Here is a 27,634-nt window from a genome sequence, read left to right as displayed (position 1 = left end):
AACGCTCAGCAGCAGCAGTTCGTATTAATATTTGCAGAGTGTGCGCTTTGATTTAGCTCATTATGGTGCCAGATGGGACAAATTAGGCTGTGGGGACATTAAGAACAAATGAGAGTTACAGAAACATTGTCTGTGACTAAAAAAAAACATATTTTCACTCCTGTTTGAATCACCCTGATGTCCGTTAGCACCTACAAGTCACAACAAATGCCTTCCTCTAGCACAAACAGTGCCCTCATGTCCTGTTTATCTCCCCAACCTCTGAGAGCTCTGTAAAAAAAAAAAAATCAGTTCATGCAGGTTTTGATATTGCGAGCATCATCTGCACGCCCGACACGTTTACATGGAGGCAGCAGCAGTAAACACTGTGTACACATCCCCCCCCAACAACCCCCCCCCCCCCCCCCCCCCCCCCCCCCCCCCCCCCTCCGCGCGCTCCATCCTTTGCTAAAACACAAACTGTCCAAACAGCTGGAAAATCTGATTTGTCTTTGAGATCTGATCTTTGAGGTTCAACTATCTGCGTTGGAATTCACAAACGTCCCGATCGAGGTTGTGTGATGTTTGGACAGTATAATCATTTGCTGACATTTGTTGTTATAGCGATGGGAGGCACGAACGAATCAGATTTGAGCTGTGTGTCTGAATACAGACTGAAGAATAGACTGCTGAGCGCTGAAACATCTGTTTTGATTACACTGACTGTGTCAACTTATACATAATGTATGTGGCTCTGTATGCTATGCTAACATACTTTGTACCTAAACAAAGTACACATACGGTCCACATACTGTATGGTTATTATTACTAAAAGGGGGGTTTGTTTTTAGAGAGTCAATTAGATAAAAGAGCTTTAAGACCTGAAATGTTAAGTCAGTTGATTAGATTAAAAATCTACGCAAATGAAAACTGATTAGTCATAAAAAAAGTCTTCATGTTTACTTGTTTTCTCCATTTTATATCAAATGAAATACCTTTGGGTTTTTGATAAACATTTTTGGGGGCAAGTTCTTTTAAAATGCCAGAATTTGCGTCTTTTTCTTGTCTTACAGTACAGTGGTTTTAGATGAAGAGGTCACCTTGGACTCTGACCAGATGATGGAGAAACATTTGGCAGATTAATATTGAAGTTTGTTTTACTGTTGAATTTTATAGAAAAAAACATGTTAAAGTATTTTTGTCAGATTTCGTTGTGAATATCGTGGAAACTGTTACACAGTTTTATTTAAAAGATGCTTTTCAGGCTAAACACGAAATCTACTATTCAGTATAACACATTCACTTGACTGCATACTGCACAACAAGCTGTTGACCAAAACAAACATTATCATTTATCTGCTGCTTGCATATTTACACCATTTAAAATGGCTGCATGGACATTTCTTTACTGCTGGCAAAAAAAAACAAACCAAAAAAAAACAACTCCACATTAAGTGTTCTCACCAAACAGCAGAACTTGATCACAAAAACACCAATTACTCCTCCGAAGAAAATACTGTAATCTAGTCCACACTAATTAACATCCATGAGGAGATGCTTACAGATTTAAAAATTTACAGAATGTACAATAATGGAAACAGCTCTGATATTCTGATAAAATACATGTACGACACGACTTACATCACCTTGTCACTCATTAATGGTTTTCATCTTTTTTTTTTTTTTTTAAATGAGGATCCAGCCCCCTTCATTGTAACAGACAGCAACAATAAACAAGCAGATTAAAGAGTTCAATGAAATGTTTATCCCGCATGAAATGTGTCATTTTTTAATACCTTTTTTAGATTTGAAATAGTGGGCCGATGCTAGACACAGCTAGTGGTGATGTTCTGACATTCTTGCAGTTTTCTTTTTAATAACCAAATACATTTAATATGAACACACAGCAGGACGTGGATATGATCAACCCAACGCAACAGTCCTCATCAAAGCTCTTTATCAGGATTTCATCAGCAAGACATTTCTGAGCATCGTCTGAATGTCACGCTGGCGACTGTCACGGTAACGGCGTTTTCCTCATACCTGCTGTTTCACATTCAATCACATCATACGGTGTGTAGTATACATATCATTATTAATGTTTGGCAGAGCAGAAATGGATGTTTTTCGAATGGGGCCGGCTTGTCAGACAAGTGGTTGGGGGAGTGAAAATGCAGGAGATATAGATGGACATGTTTTGAAAGCGGACTCTTCTTCTGAGATTTCATGTTGAAACTTCAAAAAAAAAAAAAATGTCTTGATTTGACTTTGAAACAGTCCAGTCAGTCAGTAATACTGTTCACGATTTCATAACCTCCAACAAGTCAACGAGCGCTCTCGGCGGCGTCTCTTAGACGAAGATGAACTTCTGTTGAACTTCTTCCGCAGAGGTAAACGTCTGGAGGAGTCCTGAATTACCCCCACCCCCCCCCACCCCTTCACCCCCGTTTAGTCTGGCACAGCAAGACTGCACTACTTTAAAAAGTCAAACAAATGAAAGACATCTGAACCATTGTCTCACATGGCACTTTCATCTCCATCAAAAAAAAAAATACTCAGATCTCACAGCGAGACACTGCTGAGCCGCTGTTCAAAGAGTCCCATCTGAGAAGCTGCCTTAGAATGGAGGAGTAGTGGATAGATGGCGTGTACTTGCAGTCTTTAAGCTCCCGTATGAAAGTGAGTAATTACTGGCAAGGACGCAAATTTGCCACAAAACAGATGTAGCCTTCAAACCTAACCTTCGTCTTAAAACATCACCTCCTCACAGCTCCCGTAATCGCTCTCCACCATGCTCGAGCCATCGTAGCTTCGCGGGTTATGCCCGGCCGGTCGCGTTTGAGGCTGGGCGGCGTTAGGTGCCGGCGGCGGCGGCGGCGGGCTCGTCTGCTCGGCGTAAGACGGCATAGCCACGCTCAGACGCATGCTGAGTCTCTTGTAGCCTCCCGAAACGTTGTCGAGGCTACGGGTGTGCTGGGTGGGGTAGTAACTGATGGCGGTGTACTCGTTGGGGCACTGAGAGCTTGGGAGAGGAAGACCATCCGGACCCAGGAAGTCATCCAGGTTCTGGTTGCTGTAGCACGGCGGTAGCGGCGCCCGGCGGTCACAGCGGTCCAGCGGGAACGGGAAGCCGCCGAATCGAGAGTTTCTCCGCGAGTCCATGGTGGAGGTGGAGTAGGTGTCCTCTACGATGTCGAACTGCGGGAACTCCTGGACGGTTGGGCGGCCGTAATAGTCGGGGTCTGCTGGGTAGACTGAGGAGACAGATAGAAAGAAACATGAGGATTTCTGTTCTTGTTTCCTTTTAAATGCATCATAAATACATTGAGAGAACATTTTAAGCATAACAATTGTAATATCATATAATAAACACAGATTAGAGAGAGCAGAGGTTGAATAAATGATGCAGACAAGATGAAATTGAAAGTAGAGCTTGATCTTGATATATCATCCGATATCACCTTATTGCATGATTATCCGTATGTGTGTGTAATGAGAAACTGGAGAGCAGAAATGCTCAAATGCGTTGATGTAATTTAGAAACAGTATTGTCATTACAGATTTTATCCAAGTTCATTTTTCAACTATGAAATGTCCCACACAAACAAAAATCTTCAGCAAAAAATGCAAATTCATCTTCTTATCATCCAATTTATCACTTTTAATTCTGTATATTTTGATATTAAGGATGAACCTTTCCAACTTCTTTTCAACAAATAGTACCAAACCGATAACAGTTTCCTCTTTTCCCAAATTTAAACTTGTTTTAATGTGAGGTAACATGAGGACTGCTGGATGAGTATATTTTAATAAAAGCTCCTCTCACAATCATATAATCTGTATAACAAGCAATAAAAAAACGCATCTTAGAAAAGTTTCCTCAGCTTAAAAACACACACTGAGTTGTTCCTCCCTGTTTAGTTTTTGAACAGCAGCCACGGAGTCGCATCAGCTCTCAGACTGCACAACTTCAATCAACACTTATTGTCATTATAAGATTAATGCTAATAAACAGTGGGACAGATGCTGCTGTGCGGCGGCGTGTGTGTGTCTGTGCAGGACTGATTGATGATGCATATTAAATCCTTCGCTGTAGATTTAAAGTAGTGTGGGGTTTAATTAGCATAAACAGGAGGAAGGGGAGACGTCCAAGTAAAGGTGAGTGTCCAGAAGTCACCACATTAACTTTACATGAGATGACAGATCTAGACTTCTAGTGACAAGCAGCGGCGGAAAAAAAATCCTCCCGTCTCGGATCTACAGAATTACAATCCAGACAATTGAAGGGCAACCTTGATGGTGAGCTCCTTCAGCTTTTTGTGTATAATAATAATAATAATAATAATAATAATAATGATGTAAATATTTTCCTGACACTAAACTCAAGCGAAGTCCTCAACCTTGAAATATTTATTTAATAATAATCCTCAATGAGAAGTTATATGTGATAGATGTTTTATATCTGCTATTGCGGGTTTAGCAGCGGCATTGTGCGGCGGATGAATAGTCTCGGTCTGATTGCGGAGGACGCTGCTTGTTGACGACCTTGCGGTGAATCATACTTGTTTTTCCCTTTCAGATGACATCGCCTCTCTGTGTATTATATCATTTGTACATGCATAGAATGTATAAATCAGTATTGTTCAATGTGTCAGCGAGGAAAAAGCTGTAAAAATGCTGCTGGCACATGAACCTGTTGACACTCAGCTGCTTGTATTTATTAACATAAAATGGAAAAGAAAGTCAGTCTAAAAATGGGGTTTGCTACCAGGGATGTGCCCGAATACAAATCCGTTATTCGGCAAAGCTTGTTTTTTTTGTTTTTTTTTTATGAATATTTGTTTTATACAAATATTTTTAAAATTATTTGTTTTCAGGAAGAAAAAATAAAACATGTTAAATACCAGTTTACAGGTCGGTTACATCGCTATCTCAATGTCTCTCCTCTGCTCCGCTGTTACGTCTATCAGCAGGTCTAAACGAGGGGAGTCACATCCACCTGCTACATGACGCACATTTCCTAATTTGGACATCACTCCCAGAGTGTTCCCCAGAGATAAAGCTGAAATACTGACACAAATGAAGCGCTCCCAAGGGAACACTTATTTGTTACACTTTAATTTTCTAAAATTAAAAGCGCAATAAAAACAAAAACAGGATTTTTAAACCTGTTTCCATTTTTATTCGAATACAAATACAAATAATTTTGCTGCCTCAACAAATACAGATACAAATACAAATACTGGGCTCTCTGCACATCCAGACTGGGGTCTACAAATGAATTTCTACTGATAAAACTGAAGTGTGTTATTAAAGATTTTTTCTGCCAACTTCTTCCCTAATGTCTGTATTTTAAGCAAACTTTTTTGGAGAATACTGTATGTCTGGTTAGTTTAGATCAACATGGATTTTGTGATCGTGTAGTTGATTGACACAGTTTAAAGGGCTTTGGGCGGGAAAAAGAGGATTCAAATAAAGTTATAGTGGCATCAGAAATGACAACTTATAGAAAGACGGAGTCCCTGCCTTGGGAAAGTTTGAAGAGAGAAAAAATCTTATTACAGATATATTGGTATCTGTGCATTGCAAATGAACTGAAGTTCCCCCCTGCCGTTACCATGGTGATGATCCCGCTGACTGAGCGGCAGAATAAAATGAGAGACTACTGCGTGTCGGCCGAACAGGAACAAGAAATGTCAGTACAGAAATGCCAAAGGTGTTTGAGCTGCAAGACTGTATGTAAATGTCCAGTTTAATTTGTATCTCGGTCACAACTCCTTCACAACCAGATTCAAGGGATCCTTAACAAAAATGTTAGTTTATGTTTATTTGTTGATGTTAAAATACAAATTCAAACTAACAGATTTTTAAATTCTCAAATATAGATATCATATCATTAAGGGTCCGTCTCTAATACACAGTTGATGCCGTTATTTCTGTGATAATCACTTCAGAAATCTCAGTATTTAACTTTGTTATTTAATAGAGCTGTATATTAAAAGTCAATATTCTTTTTGTACCGAACAAAATGTGTCTGTAACACCGAGAATCCAAAACTGTCAAGTACCTAAAGTTGGCATTGACTCTCTAGTCAGATTTGTTCTCTCCTTGACATTTATTTTATAATCACACAGTTTCCGATTGAAAGCATAATTTCACCTTTCAAAACTTTTTTTTTGGCATCTTTTGCTGTCATTTGACAGATGAAAGTACAGAGAAACAGAAAACATGAGTAGAGAGAACCAGTAAGCTACTGGGATGCACCAGTGTGGCCATTTTTGACTGTATTTTATTCTGTTAAAGTTCTTGTTTCATTTAATTCATTTAACATTTGAGCAGTTGGGCTTCTTTTGTTGCATGGAATTGTTAATTCTCCAAGTTAAGTGTCAAAAAAAGTTTCCTTTTGGTACCAAAAAAGAGATAAAATGACACCCAGCTCAAGATTCAACCCGTACTCTAATCATGAAAAGCTTTGATGGAAACACATCGTCCGTCAGGCCCGCAGGAAGTGATCTATTTATCTGTTTTCACTTTGCTTTTGATCAACCGCCCTAAAACTGAGTAGTTGGCGTGAGCAGTCAAAGCCACAGTGGCTGGTAAGACTGAAAAAAAAAGTTCAGCGCCCCAGCTCGGCTCACACTGTTCGACTGACAGGAAACACCCCGCGGCGACGAGCGGTTAGCAGAGAAGATGGGAGGAAAAATCTGGCAACAAAATGAGGATTTTTGAGGATTACCACTATAAATTCCTGCCCGTCATCCCCCCAAAATCTCAAACTAACAAGGCAGATGCATTATACAGTTTGTTCAAACAAAACAGCATTAAAAAAAAGCCTCTTATTGTCACTTGAGTTACTGAGAACACTAAAGAAGACTCCCAGCTGCTCGCATTGTGAGACGGAGAGAAAGAGAGAGAGAGAGGACAAAAGACAAGAGATGGAGAGACAGATGGCGGAGGAAAGGAGGGAAATCAAGAGAGTAAAAGGTGGAGGGAGACAAAACGAAAAGGGGGTGAGGGATAAACGGTGTCAAAAAAACAGAGACTCGGGAGAGAGAAAGACTTGAAACACGGAGCGAGAGAAAAAAAAGAGAGATGAAGGTCAAGGGAAGAGACAGACAACAAGAGATAAAGGAAGAGAGACAGATGAAGTGAAAGATAAAGAAAGCGAGATAGAGAACGAGTGTTTGCACAATGATGAAGGTGTTTCCAGGCTAAAGAGATAAAAACTGACAGCGTCTTTAAATCTATAATCCCCTCTGTAGGCTTAATAGACATCAAAGACGGCGTTCAGCTCAGATTCAAACTTTGCCCGGTTCAATACATAGTTGAGAACAAGAGCGGTTTTCTTTTTTCTAACGCTACAGAGAACAGAGGACTACGTCTCGGATCTTCGCCGCCGGCTGCACCATTGATAATAAATGTCAGAGTAACTTTGTTCACTTAAAGATTTTTACACCAAACTGGAAGACCTGGTGGGAATAAAATGCCCTCAAAAGTAATTCAAGGCCTCATGAAATGTGGATAAAACTGTCTACTATGCAAATACATTGTTTTTATTTGTTGAGGTCTTTGCATTTTACCTATGAAAGTAATGAATATTTGCAGCCTCTGGGCCTTTCCCTACAATTAATCAGTGAATTGGTGCGTTAAAAAGGAAAAGAAAAATCATAATTAGTGGCACTACTGTGTATATTTACGCCTACAGCACAGTGGGGGGGGTGGGGTGGAGAGGGTGTCACGTCAGTTATGGTAGGCCGCTGAGCCAGAAAGACTTAAGCAGCATTTCCTTTTAACAAAAATACGCCTCGAGTCATTTTCTTAGATTTGGTTATGAAAGCAGCCTGAACATTAAACATCATGATTTGTTGAAAGGTCATGTAGGTTTGCTGCTGGGGTTCGCAAATAGCGGAAAGATTCGAGAAAGGCTAAGCAAGGCTAAAGCGAGAGTCAGACTTGAGGCAATGGCATTCAGCCGTCCGTGACGTTGTGCATGTTTTAACTACAGATCCGTTTCGGCTTCGCTCTTCAACTTTTACGAGTCTTTATCCAGCACTTAATTCAAAAAATATAGAGAATGAAAGAAGTATTCGGTGCCGACATTCATCCTCCTGCACATCCAGACTAAAAGATGTGAGTAATAACCACTTACTGAAAGCTGAAATCACAAGCGCAGGTACAGTACTGTTCAAAAAGTCACACTTTCTCATTCAAGTGAACAGGAAGGTGTGTCCAAACCTTTGACTGGTGCTGTACATGTTTAGTCTTTTCTAATAAGTGACACTCAAGTGAAAAAAACCTTGAAAACTGAGAATCAGAATCAGGATTTAGTCTATAAATGTTCAATCCTGCACATTAAATATGTAAATCTGATGATATTCTACATTTTTTCTTTCAAAAAAAATCCCATGTGCAAATACAGAATCACCAGCCTATTACTTTATGTAATATTTAAGAATTACTCATCATTTTTAGTGCAAAAATGTAAAAAATATCATTGTCACATGGTTGGTGGGGCTTTTAAACAAAGTTTAAGTTAAGTTCTATAGTCATATAATAAAAAAACAACTTTCTACAGATGAATTTGTCTTTTGAATAGCAGCAGACTTTAAATTTTGTTCTTTTTTACTGTCTGTTTTTTCTCCCGAGCAGCATATAATCTCAACAGCTTGACATTCGATAGCTCTTATTCATGATGGCCGGCGGTTTGGCAGCGCCCAGTGATTGGACGCTTTATCACAGATCAAATAATAGCAATGATAATGTTAATTTTAAACCCACCACTTATTTTATATACTTCCTATTATGTATGATACCAACAGTACTATCTTTTATCTAGTTCTATCTACTGTCTGAAGCGATTTTGTGAATCTCAAACAGAGGGAACCTGTTTTGTGCCTGTAGGACATGTCAGGTGTGGTCAAGATCCAGAGAGATTTTAGCATCAGGGTCACAGGGCGAACCAAAAGCAAAGTGTAGAGGATTCAGCTGCCGTCCCCCTTTAACAACGAGCCAGATAACAAGTAAAGAACTACAGGAATGTGTCCTTTATTCTCTGTGATAAGGTCAAGCAGATGAATGACCTGCCAGGCTGGCGTTGCCTGGGGAGCAATGGCATGACGAACGCCTGATGTGCCTCTCTTCATCTGTCTCGAGAAACATAGCAGTGGATGTATGAGTCACGGCTCAGTGGTATTGATCTGTTACATGCAGAGGAAAAAAAAGCTGCACACAAAAGGGGAGAGAGTGTGAGAAAAGGCAAGGAGGACAGAGAGAGAACATGACAGAAGAACAAAAGAGGAGGGGCGTGATAGAAGGAAGGAGAAAAAGACAAATGGACCAGAGAAAGATAGAGGGAGGGATAAATGAAGAGAGAAAGCTGGAGAGCGAAGGATAGAAGGTGAGACAGAAGAACTGTGAAAGCGATTTAGAGGATGACAAGGAAGATAAAAAAGACGGGCGACGAGAGGAAATGAGGGGAAGGAAGAAAAAAAAAAACAGAAGAGCGACTATTGGCCTCATGCAAAAAAAAAACAGCTTTGTATTCTTAAGCTGCAATCAGACTGAAAACAGCCCCGCATTAAAAACACTGCAAGACAATGAAATATGATCCAGGAAGTCCAGTTGGAGCTGCAGATTAATGCGTTTACAGGCTTATCAGACGCCAAAACAGCGCACAGCTGTTTGTAATAGTCACAAAACAACAATTGCACAAGTCTGCAAAGTTATTGCAACATTTTATCTGTCGTTGGGGATGATTATCGCGAGGTAAACAGCAGAAACACGAGGTTCACGTTGCAAAGTGATCCACCAGGAATTCAGCGTCTTGTTGCATGGCGTTGTGTGTTACGTCGCAGCAAAAGTTGAACCCGGTTTGACTTTTTGTTTTTTTTTTTTTGCCTGGAGCTCTCTGGAGCTCTCTTTAATGTCACCTGAACTTCTCAACTTCTGTTTTTTGTTGTTGCTTTGTTCCAAAACCAATTAAACTGTATTAATGTGTCATTTTAAACCTGGCGAATACAACCTGTCGATGAGTAGCTACTTGTTCAGGAATTTTGGTCAAATATGGGCCTGCACAAAAAAAACCATGTATACACCATTTACCACTCAAAGCGAGACAGGTGTACACACGATTCTCTACAGAGACCTGAGGGTGGCGTTATAAGGTGGAGATTAAGTATGAAGTAAGAGACTTTTTCTTTTTTGCAGTCTGCACAGTGATTTGTAAAATGTCAAACATTTATAAACTTAATCTTGATTCACGCTGGACACATCGTTTTATATCCCTGCGTTAATGTTCTTTTCATTTTATCCTTAACTGTGAAGCACTTTGTTTCAGTAACGGTGCTTTAAACTAAATCATAGATTATCTTTGACATTTAATAATGATGATGATTGAGATCATCAACGGTGATGATGGTTTACAGATATGAATTGATATCGCAGGCACTATAAATAGCTAATAGCTGTGATTAATGACAGCCGTCTGGCATTGTTGGAGAACAGATCAGTAAAATTACTTTCATTAATAGGTCCAATAAGTGGTTGAGCAGGCAGAATTATTGATATACAAGTGATTAAAGGCTTGTCTGCATTAATTTATGGGTAACTGTGAAGAGTGGAAATGCGGCTCAGGTTTCATTATGATTGAGAAAACAGAGCCGTGTGAACGCAATGCTTTAAAAATCTGAAAAAAAGACAGTATATGTTTCTAACTATGTGTCCAGTATTTGTATTTGTATCTGTATTTGTTGAGGCAGCAAAATTATTTGTATTTGTATTCGAATGAAAGTGGAAATCCTGTTTTTGTTTTTATTATGCTGACTACTGAGCTAAAACTTTACTCATCGCCTCATTGCAGACAGATCTCTGACTAACAAATATTTTTTAAAATATTTGTATGAATCAAATATTCGTAAAAACCCATTATTTGTGCTTTGCCAAATAATGTATTTGTATTCTAGTGCATACATATTATTTTACCTGCTGTTGGACATCTGCAGATGAAGATTATAGTAATAATTCAGCAGTTGTGGTTTCGGGGTTTGACAAAGTGAGACGTCTAAAAACAGCGAGGCAGTCAAGGTCACATGACAGCCAAGAGATGGATGAGAGAATACTTTACATTACAGGTGTTTTAACACAGTTGTCAGGTGTTATATCAGAGGATGTTCATCAACAGGATAACAGCCTGCATAAAGATCCCCAGGCAGCTGTCGGACTGTGAGAATTTTTCTAACTGTATGTTGTCAGCAGGCTAAAATACTCCAATAAATTCTTAAAAGACAAACAAAAAAAAGCCTGTCAACATGATGCACATCAGACATTAGGACAAATCTGTTTGTACGAGTGCTTCTCGTATGAGGCTGAATGAAAGGGATTTAGAGGGTATGAGAGAAACGTTTTGCAAAAGGGAAGGTAGAGGGAATGAGGGCGATAAATATATAAAAAAATAAAATAGAGGGAGAGAAAATCAAAAGAGACAGAAAAGAGATTTACAGAAGAAGACAGGCAAGAAAAGAGCAAAGGATGACTGAATAAAGGAGGATATTATAGAAGTAAAATGGATTCAGTAGTATAGAAGAAAAAATGAAAATCAGGAGAGACAGAGATGAAAAGCAGAAGCAATCACAGAAAGAGAAAGTGGAAAGTAAAGACATGCTGAGAGATGAAACAGAGAAATCACTTTATTCTCTGATGTTATCGTATCGTTCTGCCTCGTCTATGAATGTTTTTATCTTCCACGGTTTAATCAGCGTCGTGCGTTGATGGACGACTGTACAGGCAGCCTGGTGTTTCCCATGATGCTTTGCTCCACGTGACATTTAAATACTTGTTTACAATGACCTTGAATGACTGAATCAGTCAGCCTGTTCTGACCTGTTGTGTTGCCGTCTAACCACACGGGTGTGATTTATTTTTTTTTTGTCTACTGACAGATTTTTTTCTTCATTGCATGTTGTATGTAATTATTTTTCCAACACTAGGACTGGGTTATTACAGATACAATCATCTCTCAGAGTATGTAATTTAATACCGCAATATAAATATATGTTGTGATGTCGTCCATTATCAGAGAAATTCATTTAAGAACATGTCAAAATAAAATAATTGATGTAAAAACTACTATTAAAATCCAATAGAACTTAAAATCGCTCCATCAACATCAGCCACACTGGTCACACTGGAAATATTAAAGTGATAGCTACCACAGCATGTACAGTATGGCAAAATATCTACCGGTTGAAAGTTTGATATCAGGGTTTATATATTGCAGTATCACCTAAATCTGTATATTAACTCTGGCTTGAAATGCAGAGCTTTATGTGTCGACAAAGAGCATCTTTAAAAACGCTGGCATTTAAACGAAAATTACTACATTTTTGAAGTGTTGATGTTGCTCTATAATATGAAAATTACTCCCCACAGATGATGGTGGAATATGTTCTGGTGTTTAACGTTTCAAAGTTTGATTACTGTCAGCATGCAGGTCTTCTTTCATTTTCTATTGTGCATAATATATGATTTATAGTGTTTTAATTAATCATATTTAGAAACTTGGGACATTTTCCTTCAGGTCTCGGCTCACTTATGTGAAACAAAGCATAAAAGTCAAATGAAGTACAACATTTTTTTATGATTAGAGCTAAAAATTAGTTGATCAACAGGAATTTAATCTGCTACTATTACGGTAATCAATTAATTGTCATTTTTTTCAAGCAAAAATGCCAAACATTTACTGGTTCCAGCTGCTTTACTATGAAGATTAATTGCTGTTCTTTGTCGTAAATAATTAGTTTTGTTTTTTTTTTAATTATTTTGGACTGATTGTGAATGGCATGTTTCACAATTTTCTGACTTTTTTTTTTTGACAAAGCCAATGTATTGATCTCATTAATAATCATTAGTTGCAACTCAAATAATGAAAGATTATCTTGTTAGTTTATATGAAAGCTGTTTCCACCAGGAGATCGGTTAGAAGTGGCGGTGAACTCCAAAAAATGAAAACCAAAGCGGTGAACTTGGCAAATGAGTTTAAAATAACACACACAATCAAAATCACACATACACACACCTTCATAGTCCATGTCCCAGTGGTTCTTCCTGATGGAGTCGTTATCAGAGCTGGACGGCGGCCTGGCGGGAAGGTTCGGGGCCACGCTGCACACAACCGGCCCCTGCGTCTTCGGAGAGGAAACCCCGCCTCCCGATGAATAGATCTGGCTATGTGGGCGAAGCGATCTGAACGGTGAGTGGTCGAGGTCGTTGTTGGTACCGACCAACGTGCTCATCTGAATGGGGTCGACTTCCTGGCTGTCAGCTTTGAGGCTTTTGGCCAAACTAGGCTGGAAATAGCTGCGTGTGTGTGAGAGAGAAGGGAAGTTTTGGTTTTAGTTAAATATGAATCTTTGTAGAGTCGTTAGTGATAATTGAATTCCTGCTTTCTTTACTAGCTAGCTTAATGTTGAGTGTCTGCTGCATAGTTAACATTAATACAATATGTGCATCCGTTGTCAGCTAGTTTCTGGGTCTTCTGCACTCTAGTGGCTAAAAATCGATCTTGCGGGGGGAACAAGAGTGAAAAAGAAATAGATAAACTTCCAAGACTCAGGAAGCTGATCGATCTTTAGTCTGCTGTGTTGCAAATAAAACATCTTTCAAAGAGCTTTTCTGCTGAACATCCCCTCACAACTTCACACTGCTTAGTGCTGGAATCATATTCCCCTCCAGTTTCTTTCTCTTCCTGATAGCTACTTCCCCCTCAGCTTTCCTCTGGATGCATGAGGTCTTTATCACAATGCACAGTGCAGAGAGAGTCAAGATTGCTGCAGGACAACTCTCGCTGATTGTACTCTCATTGTAGCAGAGTTACAGTTCAAAATCGACTCTTGAGAAGTTGTTTTACTATTGATTTGTGGCAGTGGGAACTTTCCAGCTTTTTAACATTCTGGAGTAGAAGTGGCTCGGGAATTTGGGGATTTTACAGCCATTATAGGTCTGTAGAATACAAGATTACTTTTCGATTCTGATTTCAGCAAAGCATAATCCGGACTAACAGAATATATTGAGTAATTTGTTCTTACCCGTTGGAGTCCTGAACACAGACGGGCTTCTTCTTTTTCTGCTGAACGTAACGTTTCCTGACGCAAACGAAGATGGCAACCAGGAAGAGTAATCCCAGCACACTGGCACTGATCTCCATGATTTCCATGTAGCCAATCATGGGAGATACCTGCTAGACAGACAGGATGACGGATGTAAAGTGTCATTCCACTCAACAGTTATAAGTATTTTGTGAAACTGTGGAATGAGATCATCATTTGTTGCTCAGACTGACCTGAGGCAGCGGGTCGCAGTGGATGGAGCCATCAGATACCGTACAGTCAAAGCCTCCAGGACAGGGATTGGGCGAACACAGTCTGTCCTTGATCTGATTGTGGCACCTACGGGTGTACAAGAAGTCTTAGGGATTTGAAGATGACAGGGAGGACCATGCTTTTAATTAGCATTTTAATGTTATTTTTTTGTAATGTAATTGTTTTTCCTCAAGCTGCAAAGGAATCAAATTATCCTTCTGCTGAAATTAAAATATGTAAGTAAGTTTTAAAGTTTGAAAAGTTTCCCATGACAGCAGCAACAAGCCTGTGTGTTTTCCCCCCTCACTTGGACTTTGCAACTCCTGGAATTGTCCAAATTTTTGGCCAAAATCAGGCAGTTTCCCTCCGAAGAGTTAGTGTTTATGACCAAACTGCTGTATCTGTCAATGTGGAGTGTGAACAGGAGCGCTACAAAGGCTGCCGCCGCCGCCGCCGCCTTGGCCGGAGAATGTAGGTTAAATTTGGCTGATGACACTGAGAGTTTCACTGCGGCCCTCCATCTTCCAGGCCCATGCATGAAACATGACCCAGAGGACCTACTGGCAGAGCGCTGATTGCTAAGTGCCGCTGCTGCGGCTACTGACAAAAACCTATCATTTTGTTTTACATAAAACTGCCTGGTGTTCAGCTTTGCCCGTTCATTTCCCAGGTGTTGAATTCCCTCGTTGAACTGTGCTGAAAGTATATTCCAGCAGTTATACAGCAAAATACAGCATTCATTATTTTTTCTTGGACAAGGAGTTTGAAAGGGAGGAAACTTTTTCTGATTAACTCAAATCTTGAATATATTTTTTTTAATTCTTTGCCGATTGTATCAGAACCGCAACAATCAGCCGATTGACAGAAAATTAATTGCAATTATCAATCATTTTGAGTCTTTATTTTAAAGAAAAAGGCTAAAATTATTCATCTTCTATGATAGTAAAACTGAATATTTGGGTTGTGGACTGTTGACTGGGACAAAACAATACATTTTAAGTTGCATTTTGGGCTTTGGGGAACATTGATTACCATTTTTCACCATTTTCTAAACACCAAACGACTACTTGATTAATCCAGTAAATAATTGAAAATGAAAATAATTGTTTGTTGGAGCCCTTTGTTTTGATGGACGACATTTGCTCATGGAATTAATTTTTTTCTCCTACAGTATTTGCTGCTGTCCAACACTGGTGTGAAGTGATGCGTCCACTGCACAGACGGATTATTACAATGTGACTCACATTTTAAGGTAATTATCGGACACACACACACAAAAAAAAATAACAGCATGATAAAAGATCTATCTGTGTGTTTTACAAGTCACACAGCAAACTCCCACTTCCCACAATTACAAACCACCAGTGGTCATTTTTCATCCACTGAGTTAATCAAAACTCCACCTGGAACACGGGACGCTGTTAATACCCGCGAGGAGCGACGCAATCTCACAGGCGGACTTAATGAAAGGAGGAATATGCAAATGCTGCAGTGATTTTGTTTGAACGTGACTCTTTCTCTCGGGCAGCCGGCGGTGGTGTGAGAGGAATACAACCAGCCGGTTGCAGGCCGATGAACACATGCGTGTGTTGGTGTACATCTGAAGAGGTGTGTGTGTGTGTGTGTTCACAGTTTTAATAAGTGTGTCCAATCACATATACATGCAAATTCAAGGCCATGCATATGGTACTTTTCAGAATGCGAGCGTGTACTTCACTGCAAATGATGTTGCATATAATTAGGCTTGTGCAGGTTTTCATGTTTAGCCGGGCCTCATTGAAATATGACACCTCAGTGTAGGTAATTATGATTTTGTGAGTGTATGTCATTTGTTTGATGTTGCTGTTATCTTCAACAATAATTAATGTCTTCTTTTTAGATTATCTGCAACTAATCATCAATTATTTTCATTATCAAGTATCATTGATTAGTCTATAAAATGCCAGAATACAGTGAAAGATGTCATCACAGTTACATAGACCCCAAAGTGACCTGTTAGGGCAACCAACAGTCCAAAACTGTGGCACATGGGCACAAACACAACTACTGGATGTGTAAATAACAAACTTTTTTCAAACATCAGATTTGGTGTAAATATGTTTTTGTTGTGCTTAGAGTTTGTTTTGCTTTCCTCAAATGGCCAAAAATAAAAATCAATGAAGACAGCTTTAATGATTTATCACTTATCAATCATTCATCTTTTCATTATAGCAAACTTAGGAGTCAGTTTTAATCTTCTGTAAGAGCTTCTACAGCAGCGTTTCAATTAATATTGGACACCAAAACTCTCCAGTGAAACCAGGCTAATCATTTTTTTACAGTTATCTGCTCTTGAAGTAAGGATAATCCAGCACACGTGTTTCATTCGTGGTACATTCAAATATGCATGAAAAATAAATGAATAAATAAAACGTGCGTGTTGTTTGTGTTTACCATGCGTCGGTGTTGTCCAGAGAGCAGTTGCACATATAACCTTGAGCCTTGGGCACGCACACCCTGCCGTCGACACACGGCTGGGAGGTGCAAGGGTTGTCGGCCAGCTCGCAGCGGGCGCCGTGGAAGAGCCCCGCGCACCTGCAGCGCAACTCTGCGGAGTAAATAAAACACACTCAGATGTCTGAGACAAGAGCGACTGATCAAAGCCGCGGTGAGTTTCCCCCCACAGGCGGTGAATAATCAAAGCAAAGGTCAAACTGATCTAGCCAGAGAACACGGGAGGTGTGTTTGATATTTGAAAGGAAAAAAATCACCCTAAAACAGCATTTTTTTTCCTCCTTATTTTTTCTCTTTCTCCTGTGGATAACAGGCCAAACACACAAAAAAAACGTGACATCAAGGCCAGCAAGTTATAAAAGAGTCACATAAAGAGTCTGATAACAGAAATAGTTTCCTAAACACCAACAGTAAACATCACGTTTTGTCAGGAAAGCAGGAAATAGACCAGAATGCAATGCAGCAATGACAATGTTTTCTGAGGAAGGGGCATGACCTTCATCTTCGAACTATTACCGGAGCTTGATGACAACATTTGGAAACTGTAAGAAAGCAGTAACAAGTCAATGACACCTCGAAATAACCACTTGGTTTTAGAGTAAGTAAGGTGGATCTTTACTTTCAAAGTTCAAATAAACCACAGAAGGGTTTTAGCTCTAAAATGACACATCCTCACAAGAAATAGTACAATATTTTTTTATTACAGGTATGAGTCACCATAGTACTTAAACTTATTTGGTTTGCCTCTAAAATGTTTGTGCTTACAAATTTTTACTAATGAATGCAGCAAAAACGTCCCTAAAAGGAAACATTTTGGTGTTGGTTTGAAATTAAACTTGTTATGAAAAGTTTTTATCAATGACGTTATGCCTGCCTGTGGGTTCTTTTTGTTTATTTGCTCTCGTTATATAACAGTGAGACGCTTTTGTACAAACTGCCTGTTTTTCCTCTACATTCAGGCACATGGTGAGCAATTTGAGGTTTCAGTGTCTTGCTCAAGGACACTTTTTTGAGGACAGGAAGGGCTGGGGATCGAACCAACAACCCTCCCGATTGCTACACATCCATGTCTAATCTGTATGTTAATAATCTGAGATGTCTCATTAATTTAGCATTCAGCAGTCACCTGCTTTTGGTTTCATTTTTAAGAAGATGCATGCACGGAACTTCATTATTGACCTTTGAGAACAGAAAAAGTAACAAAATAAAGCCCAAACATCCACTTACTAGCTTTCGTAACTTTTAACTACAGATACACCAATAAATCAGCTAGTCAATATACCAGCAGATATTGGCTGATCTATGTTGGCCAATAAGTAACAAGAAACTGTCGTACAGATAAACCAAAGATATATTTAGCTAATTTAGAAACGGTATATAGTGCAAATCGCATACTTTTGTACTTACACTTAACATTTTGAGTGCATAAGTGCGTTCACACTGTGAAGTATGAACGGTCAAAAAGTTGAGTATGGAACTATGGACACTTCTCGCCCTCAATGGTCGCCATCTTGGCTACGTAGCGGAAGGGGAGGGGCCGCTTTTCAAACTGGAAATGGCTGCCGAGGACGTTGTAACTACGGTGAACATCGCCACATTATACAAATGTACGTTAAACATGTGTTTTTTAGCGCTAAGCACCACTAAACTGTAGTCAGATCTGTAATGATTTAATGGCACGAACAATAACGCGAATGCTAACGCTAGCTAATGCTAATTTGCGATCGTCATTTCTGCTAGGACCGTGTTTGATTTGAGACAACACTACCCTGTCAAAAATTTGCGCACTACGCAAGTAAGTACATAGTGTACACAGTGTACTACATGGAAGTGTGCTAACGGAAGTATGTGATTTGAGACACAGCTATAGTTTGTCCGTGAATCAACATTGATGAGTTTATTTTTCAGCTGTAAAATTCATTCAGTACTAATTATTTAATTACCAAGTTTAAGTTGGTAAGTTAAATCCTTCTCAGAAATGTTTATCTTGTCTGTGGATATCAGCTGATCAATATCAATCAATCTGTCAGGTTTTACTTGAAACAGCATCTCACAGTCTTCAGTATAAATGAAGCTGAATCAGTTGTCATCATGTTACCTAAGTATGGCAGTAAAGTCACATGACAACAGGTGGTTTTATAAGGTAAAGGTTGATAACCTCTGTCTCTGCTGAAAGATGTAAATGTCCTCCCTGATTCTCTCTGGCTGTCCGCTGATCGATGACCTCTGATCCCTTCCCAGTTCACAGACAGCTGATGTCTGTTTATCTTGTTCAGTCTGTCGTCCGGGGTCCCTGCCGTTTCACTGATGTTGTGTTCTTACGCGATGTCATTATGATGACATCTGACACATTTGCTGGTTGAAATCTCTGAGAGCTAGTAAGTGAATCTTTGAGCTTTCATGCTATTTGTTATTTATCTTTCTTGTTTGTTTAACTGGCATTTTTTGACATGATAAACCGAGACCTAAATAGGCTCAAATCGGATGTAAGAAGAAAAAGAAAACAAGCTGAATCTTATTACTTTTGTCTGCCTTGTTACCTCCTCCTGTGTCAGTAAGCAAAGAAATTGAAGTCTCAGTAAAACGGTGGGGAACAACTTCATAATGCATTGACAAAAAAACAAAAACAACCAGGACCAACATTGTTTTTCCCACCTGATTACATTTCCTTGACCTGGAAGGAGCTTTTGGGAAATAACATTTAATAGTTGTTGTCAATATGGCACCCCAGAATATGTGCCTGAAGCATAACTGAAATGTAATTTGACATGATGATGAATTAAGTCCTAAGAAAAGTAATACCTGGCTGTAACCTTCTGTCCGGTCCACAGTGAACCTTCTCTTATTGTACTGTAGGACAATAAGAAAACATGTTGCTCAGTAACCTGCAGTAAATAAATATCAACAGGCGGCAGGTTTTTGATAACAACTTTAGGGTTTGTTTGTTTACACTGCTCTTCCAAAGTACACAGATGTGTATCTCCTCCAACTTTATGTTTGGTTTCATATTCACTTTCATACAAAAAGGACATACTGCCTCAGTCTCACTCAAACTCATGAAAATAATATTATTTTAAAGCTGCTGCTCTTTTATCTGTAAAAACGCAGGTGCGCTTATCAGCTGCTATTCAAAGTAAAGAATAAGTCAAACTGGCAGATTTTATCTTTTATGATATATACTGTAAAAAAAAGACATTGCAAACCTCTCAGACACCAATTTGTTATCTTTTATGTTTTACGAAGAACTGATGTATTCGGCAAATTTATGATAACCTAAAATGGCAATAAGCAAGAATGTGACATAAAGGGTCAGATAAGGATTTGAGGCCAAACAAATCTATCACTGCTCGTCCCTGAATAAGATGAACTGCTGCCCGAAGAACTTTTCACAGTGTTGATTGAGTAAAATGTAAATATTTCATGTTACTTGCTTCTTCTTTCTTGTGTTTTGGGCCCCTTGAAAGAATATTTCTGTGGAAACATCCCCTTGTTTCAAGGATACGGCTGCTGTTATTCTTTATTTTTTCTTATTATTAACAAATGCCATCAAAAGACCAAAACAACAACATGTTAGTCCGTCAATACTTTGACTTCCCTACTCTACTTGTGGCCCCAATAGTCTGTATCTTCATCTTTTCCATTTGGAGCCAGGACCTTCTAAATAAGGAGCGCGGGGTGTTTCCTTTCACGCTCTGGAAACACACCCCCACTACCCTGTACCCAAGCTAACGCTAGCTTACTGGGAACATTGAGCAACGCACACCTGGGCTAACGTTAGCTACTTTAGCTAAATTGTGCTAACAGGGCAGCTATAGTAATCGAGTAACATTAAACTTAGTGAAATATTGAGACAATTAAACTCAGTGCAAGTCTTGCTGGGGAGCCAACTGTCAATCACAGCTGTCAATCAACACTCTCACAGCAGACATCAAAGCTACTGTAAGTCATCAAATCTTATTAACAGAGCAATAGTTTCCAAAATGACCACCAGCACACTTATTAGAGGTCCTGAATTTAGTGATTGAGACCATGGCTCGTTGACAAAGATGATTGACTTAGTGTTTCTAGAAAGAAATTTGTGAATGGGAGTCAGTTGGAGCATCTAGCAGGCGTCAGTGGCACTGTGGTAGTTGCTGCTTGGTGACACCCAATGGTTTATTAGAGGAAACAGCTCGCGTAACTGTTCTACTTTGTTGGAAGCGTGCATGGCATGATGTGTTGGGGAGAGTGTCCTGCTACTACAGGAAGGTCTACCTGTTTAGTTTTTAAAGCCGTATGTAAATGAAGTTTACAGAATTACATCCTTGGTGCACTCACCTCCGCTGGCGTCTTCCTTGCAGGCCCCTCCGTTCTGACAGGGGTTGTTGTCGCAGGCTCCCACCGCGCCGCAGCATTGATACACCCCAAACACCCTCCTGATCCCCGGCCCCGTCCACTCCGCCACGTCACCCACTCTGATTGGCTCCCCATTGAGCTCAAGGCGCTCAAGGCAACCGATGAAATTACGAGGGTGGCTGTCGGAGCCCTGAGTGACGGAAGCAAAGAGCAAAGCACCGTGGGAGCGCATCATCCGACATGGTTCAGTCAAGGCGATGGAGGCTGGATGATGCTGGTCCAAGGTCAGTCTCAAGGAGGTGGAGTTGACCTCCAGTAGGACGTTGTGCCAGTAGCCGTCTGATAGTGAATCAGATCTGATCAGCAGCGAACCAGGAGAGTTGTTTCCACAGCTGTATCTGAACTGCAGCTCTCCACCGCTCAGCTGAAGGAAGGAAAATGAAGTTCAGTCAGCAAACAAGAAGAACTTCCCCAGTCAAGTTATGGCTTAATGAATTAATCAATACTCTTACACCTTGAAAATGGGGTTCTTTGTAAAGGATAGACTTGTCCACTTTGATAACATCTGGTCAACTCTTATCAGCTGTGTAGAAGCTCAAGATTAATCCTTGACTTTCACCTTATGTGAACTTTAACGTATGTTCTCTCAGTGTTTTATTTCTTTCTTTTTTTCCAGAAAACACTTCTTTAAACAGCGGGACGGTGTGGGAAGGTGAGAACAAGGAAATTAGATTGGTAATATTGTTTTGCACTGTATTTTAAAATAATAACAAATAATATATTCAGCTTTAAATAATAAATGTCCTGTATGGAGCTGATGTGTTTTGATTTAAAAATAAAGTTAAAAATGTCTCTTTTCACAGAACATAACCTTACAGATGTTAACAGTAATTCATGGTTTACCTGTGTTTGACACATACAGATGTTGGAAAAGGTTAAACACACTTTAATTCGTCACCTGTTTGCATTTAGTCGGCATTTAACATGTTCCTCGTACATTCTGTTATTTTATGGATATGCATCACGTTGTGGAGCCTGTTGTATTGATTTGTTTGTAAAATTATAGCAATTTTTTTACCGCCATCATTACGACCCTCCAGGAAGCATTGATTGATAGTTTGCAGGTCAGGAGATGTCTTGATTAAAACCTAGCAAAATTGGTTGAAAGATGAAAGTGTTTAGGTTGCATATAACGGTTGTTTCCACATTATCTCAGTATATTTTAACATGTATTTAATGACTTTATGATCAAATATGACCTAGACTTTTCAACCAAATGTAGCCCAGTTTTAAACTAAACGTCTAGATGTCTTTTGACTCGCAAATCACCAATGTAATGTTCATATTTTTACTTCAACCTGGTCTAAACCTTCAAGATCCATATTCAGAGATTGCACATTTACTCTGCTATTGATGCAGAATTTGATATACCAAAGTGACAAATAAACAAGCCTTTAAGTAGACTTTAAATGTTAAATTCAAACAAATGATCAAAACCCTGCAGGTACACGCCAAAACATACTCAGCAACTACAGAGTGCACTTATCTACATTCAGCCTTTGGAAACTGCAGGCTGTGTTTTAGTTGACAAGTGTTTTGTGTTACAAATAAAAAATCTTGCGTTTGCTGTCAGCTCCTCATGTTGCTGATGTTCTCCCTGTATAACACCACATGGAGCACAGAGTCACACATTTATTCAGCGTTTCATCAACATCAGCGGGAGCCTCTTAACGTTTCTGCTCACTCAGCGCTCATACAAACTAACAAGCCAGCAGCTTTTCCTACACTTTTATCTATTCATGTTTTCTTTATGTAACGGAAGACTCCTCATAGCTTCCCAATTAAAAAATACAGACGGAGTGTGTATCTTGCAAATTGCCAAGCATCACCCCATCGGACACCAAAGGCTGTGATGCATTATTGATACCAATCTGCTCGGCTTCTTTAAGTGCTGCAGGACGATGAGCTTTTCTCTTCTTTGTCTTGCATACGTATTTTCTTTCTTGGAGTTTGTTTTTTTAATTTATTTCTTCTTCATTCGAAAATAAAGCATGAACCGGTCGCTCATTCAGGCCGTCTCATTCAATTCCCCATCACTGGAGCAATGAAAAAAATAAACAACTGGAATGATTCATTTTGGTGGGATGGACGTGTAAAATTCTTCACATGGATCAGTGAAAGCAAACATGGAAAGGGGAGGTTGATAAGGGCTGCTTTGGCTTTTCCTTATCATGGAAAGATGCTGAAGCACTGGCAGAAGAACAAGTGAAAACCTGGAGACATCCGAGGCGCCTATTGCTTGTCTTTTAATCTATTTTACATGACTTGGTGTGACTTCTCTCTGTGATTTATGGGTGGATATTTGAAGAGAGATAGCATTTTGACTCACTGAGGATTTTTTTTACAGTATCAGCACAGCCGAAGCAGCGCAGGCAGTGTGTCAAGTCAAACTCCGCAGAGACCGAAGCTCTACAGCATCAGTGCTTCATGACTTCATAAATCACAGAGCCAGAGCGCTGCAGCAAATGTGAGGTTCCTGCAGGGAGCTTTAATGCAGTGTGGTAAAGTTCAATATGACAAACAACGGCTGCTGCACTCGTGCATTCTGCTTGCATGTGCTTTATGGACACATACACACACACAAACGTAGGTGTTGCACTGCAGCGCTGCATCTCTGCAGTGATAAAAAGCTTCACTGAGAGCGCTCGCTTGGTTTTGTTGTACATAATAAAAACTGAGTAACATGGGGATGGATTCACCATCACGACAACATTTACATGTACACTAATAATCTAAAATTTAAATAAGGTTGTATGGACATTTGAATACACTGTTGGAATCCAGCAGAGGATGAAAGATGGACAGTGAAAGACTAGTGCCCCCTTGTGGTCATTAGTCCAGTCTATCTTCTCAAACTCACTGACTGTTTGAAATATGGACGTCATGACAGCTCCCCCGAAAGTGAAGCCAAAATATCTCGATCGCCCCCTGGTGGCTGGCTGCAGTATAGGTCATAAGTCCTGCCCCCTCCATGTTGGAAGGTGGGACACGAGCCAAACTAAAAAAAAATCAGGTCACACGTCAAATAAATCTTCCCCAAAGATGGTTTCTGTCATTTCAGGTCGTTCTTATCACACTGACGTTGGTCCAGATGTTCATTTTTCTCATAAGTTTGTTTGTAATTAGTTATTTGATGATATAAAGAAGGGGGTGTGCACACAAGCAAGATGGCGGCTCCTGGAAAGGAGATATTTTGGCTTCACTTTTGCATAGTGACAGGAAGTGGAGACGTATCGTCTGTATTTATACATAACCGATGGTCACGGACTGTAACAGGAAGCAGAATGCAGGAGCAACTTCTAAACTAAATATTTCTACTTTATTTAGATAGAAAAAGCATTTTTGAGTATTTTTCACACAGGCAATTGTCTGCATTATAAATATAATACTATGAATTAAACCTCTGAACACCTAGCTACAACAGGCTCAATATCTGCTTTAACTTGAGTAGGAATGAGCTCAGAAATGAAGACTATCCAGACGTTTTATAAATCAGAAGGTCCGCTGATTTTGGGCTCCTACACACATAAATTTGTAAAGCAAGGCACCTCATCATTAGAGACTGTCCACTGAGTGAAGGGTCTCAGGCTTTATTCTGCGGGTCCTTGAGTCCTTCCTGCTCACATGTGGTAAAGATAAAAGCCCGCACTGACATGAAAGTCAATCAGTTTGTGTTACTACAAGGAGCATGAGTGATGAGTGCTGGTCCAGTGATTCTACATCTTTGTTCACCTCCAAGCCTGCAAACTGTTCGGCTGTCAAGTCTGAGCTGTCACTCCTCATCACTGACGGGTGTTTTCCTCCTTCTGACAAGTCACCTTTACTTCTTCTGCGCGGCTCGTCACAGTAGGTTTTTTCGACGCAAGCGGCCTCGATTTCCATTTCAAAGGTGACGACTGGGAGTGAGATGTGCGCAGACATAAAAGAGAATTAGCAGCAGCAAATAGGTCTGAACTTAAATTCGTATCTTCTTCTTCAAAAAGGTGTGGCTCTTGAGGGGGAGCGTATTGATGAGGTCTGACGGTTCATAGGGAGCCACAGGCAGCTCGTGTCCTGATGGGAATAAAATCACACAAACAGTGTATCTCCGGGAAGTTTCTCTGAAGTCATCACAAAAAAAACCTGGCGAGGGACTTCTCAGATGACCACGTTCATAAATTCCTTTTGAAGCCGTTTCTGCTCACAATGAATCAGGCAGGGACGCGTTTTTTTTTTTTTTTTTTTTTTTGTGCGAGCCGAGATCCAAAACCCAGGAGGTATAGCCTTTGGAAAGACTGAATGCTGCTTTTGAAATTTTTCCTAGAATCAAAATGATTGAATATTCTGCCCGAGTGCACACGGATGTCACACAAATGAGAAGAGCCCACGAGGGGAGGCATCATGCGGCATTTCAAGTCCATATCAAGCCGTTTTTTTTTTTTTTTGTTATCTGTTTGGAGAATTATTCATGTCTCTCAAAGAATACAACAATTCATTATTCTCTTTCAACGTGCCCATTTAATATGGTGCCGTAGACTTTGTATTGTAGTGTTATAAGATGAATCCTAAATTCCCTTGACAATTCCCAAAAAGCACGTCAATAAATCTTGAAGAAGGGAAGTTTTTTTATTAGGACTCCTGCAGAAGTCTCGCTGGTTCCCTCTGCATGTGTTTTTAGAGAAAAGGGCAACATGCAGCTCACGTGCTGCTTCAGAGCCAGCAGTTATCACAACTCCAGTTAAAAGGGCACTGATGAAATGATTACGCTGGAAAAAAAGAAAGGCATAATAAACCAGACCTGTATCGGAAGCTTCATAATCCGATCTGGAACTTTAAATGTGTGCAGGGCGGGAATTTACCGCCGCCTCTGATATTCAATCAGGCATTTAGCACACATAAACACACGAAACAATCTGCCACACAGAGATAAAGGGAAAGCTGATATGCTCTAACATGTGATCATCCAATTAATTCAATCCTCTGGATTTGGTGAGAGAGAGAAAGGTAAATGCTAGATCGGATGGAGCGGAGAGGATGAACTCTCGCGAGCGCGGTTAGGTTTGGGTTAAAAACGCGGTTAGTAAAGAAGAAGTGCAGTTTCACAGATTGTGTCGCACTGACGAGGTTCAGAACAGTCACTACACACGGCTCTTTACACCAACTATATCATTAATTCATCACATGGATCGGTAAACCATTGTCTGCAGGGATATCTATATGATTAATCAGTATTACGTTTGTAAATGTACGTTTGATTGCATTTTATAGATCTGTGTAAACTCAAATAAATCACTTGTATTTCATCTCCACCTCATTACATCACCTTCAGATCGCTTTAGATAGACGTGTGTACGCCTGTCCTGAAGAATATGTACCAGTTTATATGCATGGTTTTTGTGTGTATGTATCGTTTATGAATCTGGCTCCTGTATTGTTAACATGCTGGCACAAAGCAACAGATAAAATATTGCCATATTAGAAAGTATCAGTTAGTACTGTTGAATGTGAATGTGAACATTTTGGATTGAAAAGCTTCACTCGTCGTCGGTTTTATCATTCTCAGAGTAAGTTAGTGTCAAACAACAACATTACACTAACAGCGTCTGAAAATTAGGGAAGAGATTTTATCTCCCCACAGCAGCAGCGGTACTCCAAGAGTAAATGATCTGCTGTCTCAATGGGGGGGGGGCGCAACAAATATTCACACTTCTTTCAAATAATGAAAAACTATCTGTTGTAACCGAACTGCTGCCTGCGTGAGTTCTTTTCATTTGATCTGAGAGCTTTATGTCTCATGTGAACACTGACAGATGTGGTTTATCATTGGACCCAACATGTACTGATGCAAATAAACCGCCAGTAAGAGCACGATTCAATTAGTTGAAAATATGAGCTAAAATGTAAACGTTTCATCTGAATCAGGGTTTTATGCTTGAGAGCCAACTTCATCTCCTCCAGCCCAATCACAGGGATTTTTCTTTTCACTATTGGGATCCTGATAACTTTTCCCAAACTATTTCAACTTTTACATCCCTTCAGAAAACACATTTTAACTGTATTTCATATTCATGTAATATTTCAGTCAAAAACAAATATCTAATGCTTGAAAATGAGAAATTTGCTCTTCTTAGACCTAAAGTATGGGGGGCTGATATTTGATTGGCTGAGACAACATTAAGTCTGACTGGCTCCAGCAATATCAACACCATAAAATACCCTTTTACAAGTAAAAGTACTGCATTCATTCTTCAGTACAAGTACAAAAGTAACGGCAGCAAAATGTAATCAAAGTATCAGAAGTACTCATTTGGCAGCAGTTTGACCCTTCTCATTGTTTTATTACTTTACTGTAGAGCTGCAACGATGATTAGTCAATTAGTCGATTGACAGAAAAATAACGATTTTGATTATAAGTTAATAATTTAAGTAATTTT

At 39.6% G+C, this 27,634-nt stretch overlaps 1 protein-coding gene across 3 annotated transcripts in view; it reads right to left on the bottom strand.

Moving 5' to 3' along the window:
* Positions 1–2,196: 2,196 nt before the first annotated feature.
* Positions 2,197–27,634, bottom strand: part of fat2 (FAT atypical cadherin 2) — a 115,954-nt gene continuing 90,516 nt past the window's right edge. For 2 of the 3 annotated variants that reach the window (XM_042418423.1, XM_042418421.1), the window contains exons 24-29: positions 21,144–21,585; positions 16,767–16,920; positions 14,315–14,420; positions 14,061–14,212; positions 13,052–13,332; positions 2,197–3,233 (exon numbers count right to left, since the gene is read on the bottom strand). In XM_042418423.1, the coding sequence (XP_042274357.1) occupies positions 2,728–3,233; positions 13,052–13,332; positions 14,061–14,212; positions 14,315–14,420; positions 16,767–16,920; positions 21,144–21,585 (1,641 nt within the window). In that variant the 3' untranslated portion in view covers positions 2,197–2,727. The remainder of the gene's footprint in view (positions 3,234–13,051; positions 13,333–14,060; positions 14,213–14,314; positions 14,421–16,766; positions 16,921–21,143; positions 21,586–27,634) is intronic. The other variant, XM_042418422.1, reaches the window with a different exon arrangement.

The sequence above is a fragment of the Thunnus maccoyii genome, chromosome 8 (assembly GCF_910596095.1).
Source record: "Thunnus maccoyii chromosome 8, fThuMac1.1, whole genome shotgun sequence".
Taxonomy (NCBI): Eukaryota; Metazoa; Chordata; class Actinopteri; order Scombriformes; family Scombridae; genus Thunnus; species Thunnus maccoyii.
The sequence above is the reverse complement of the archived record's forward strand: the minus strand, read 5'-3'. Positions and strand labels throughout refer to the sequence as shown.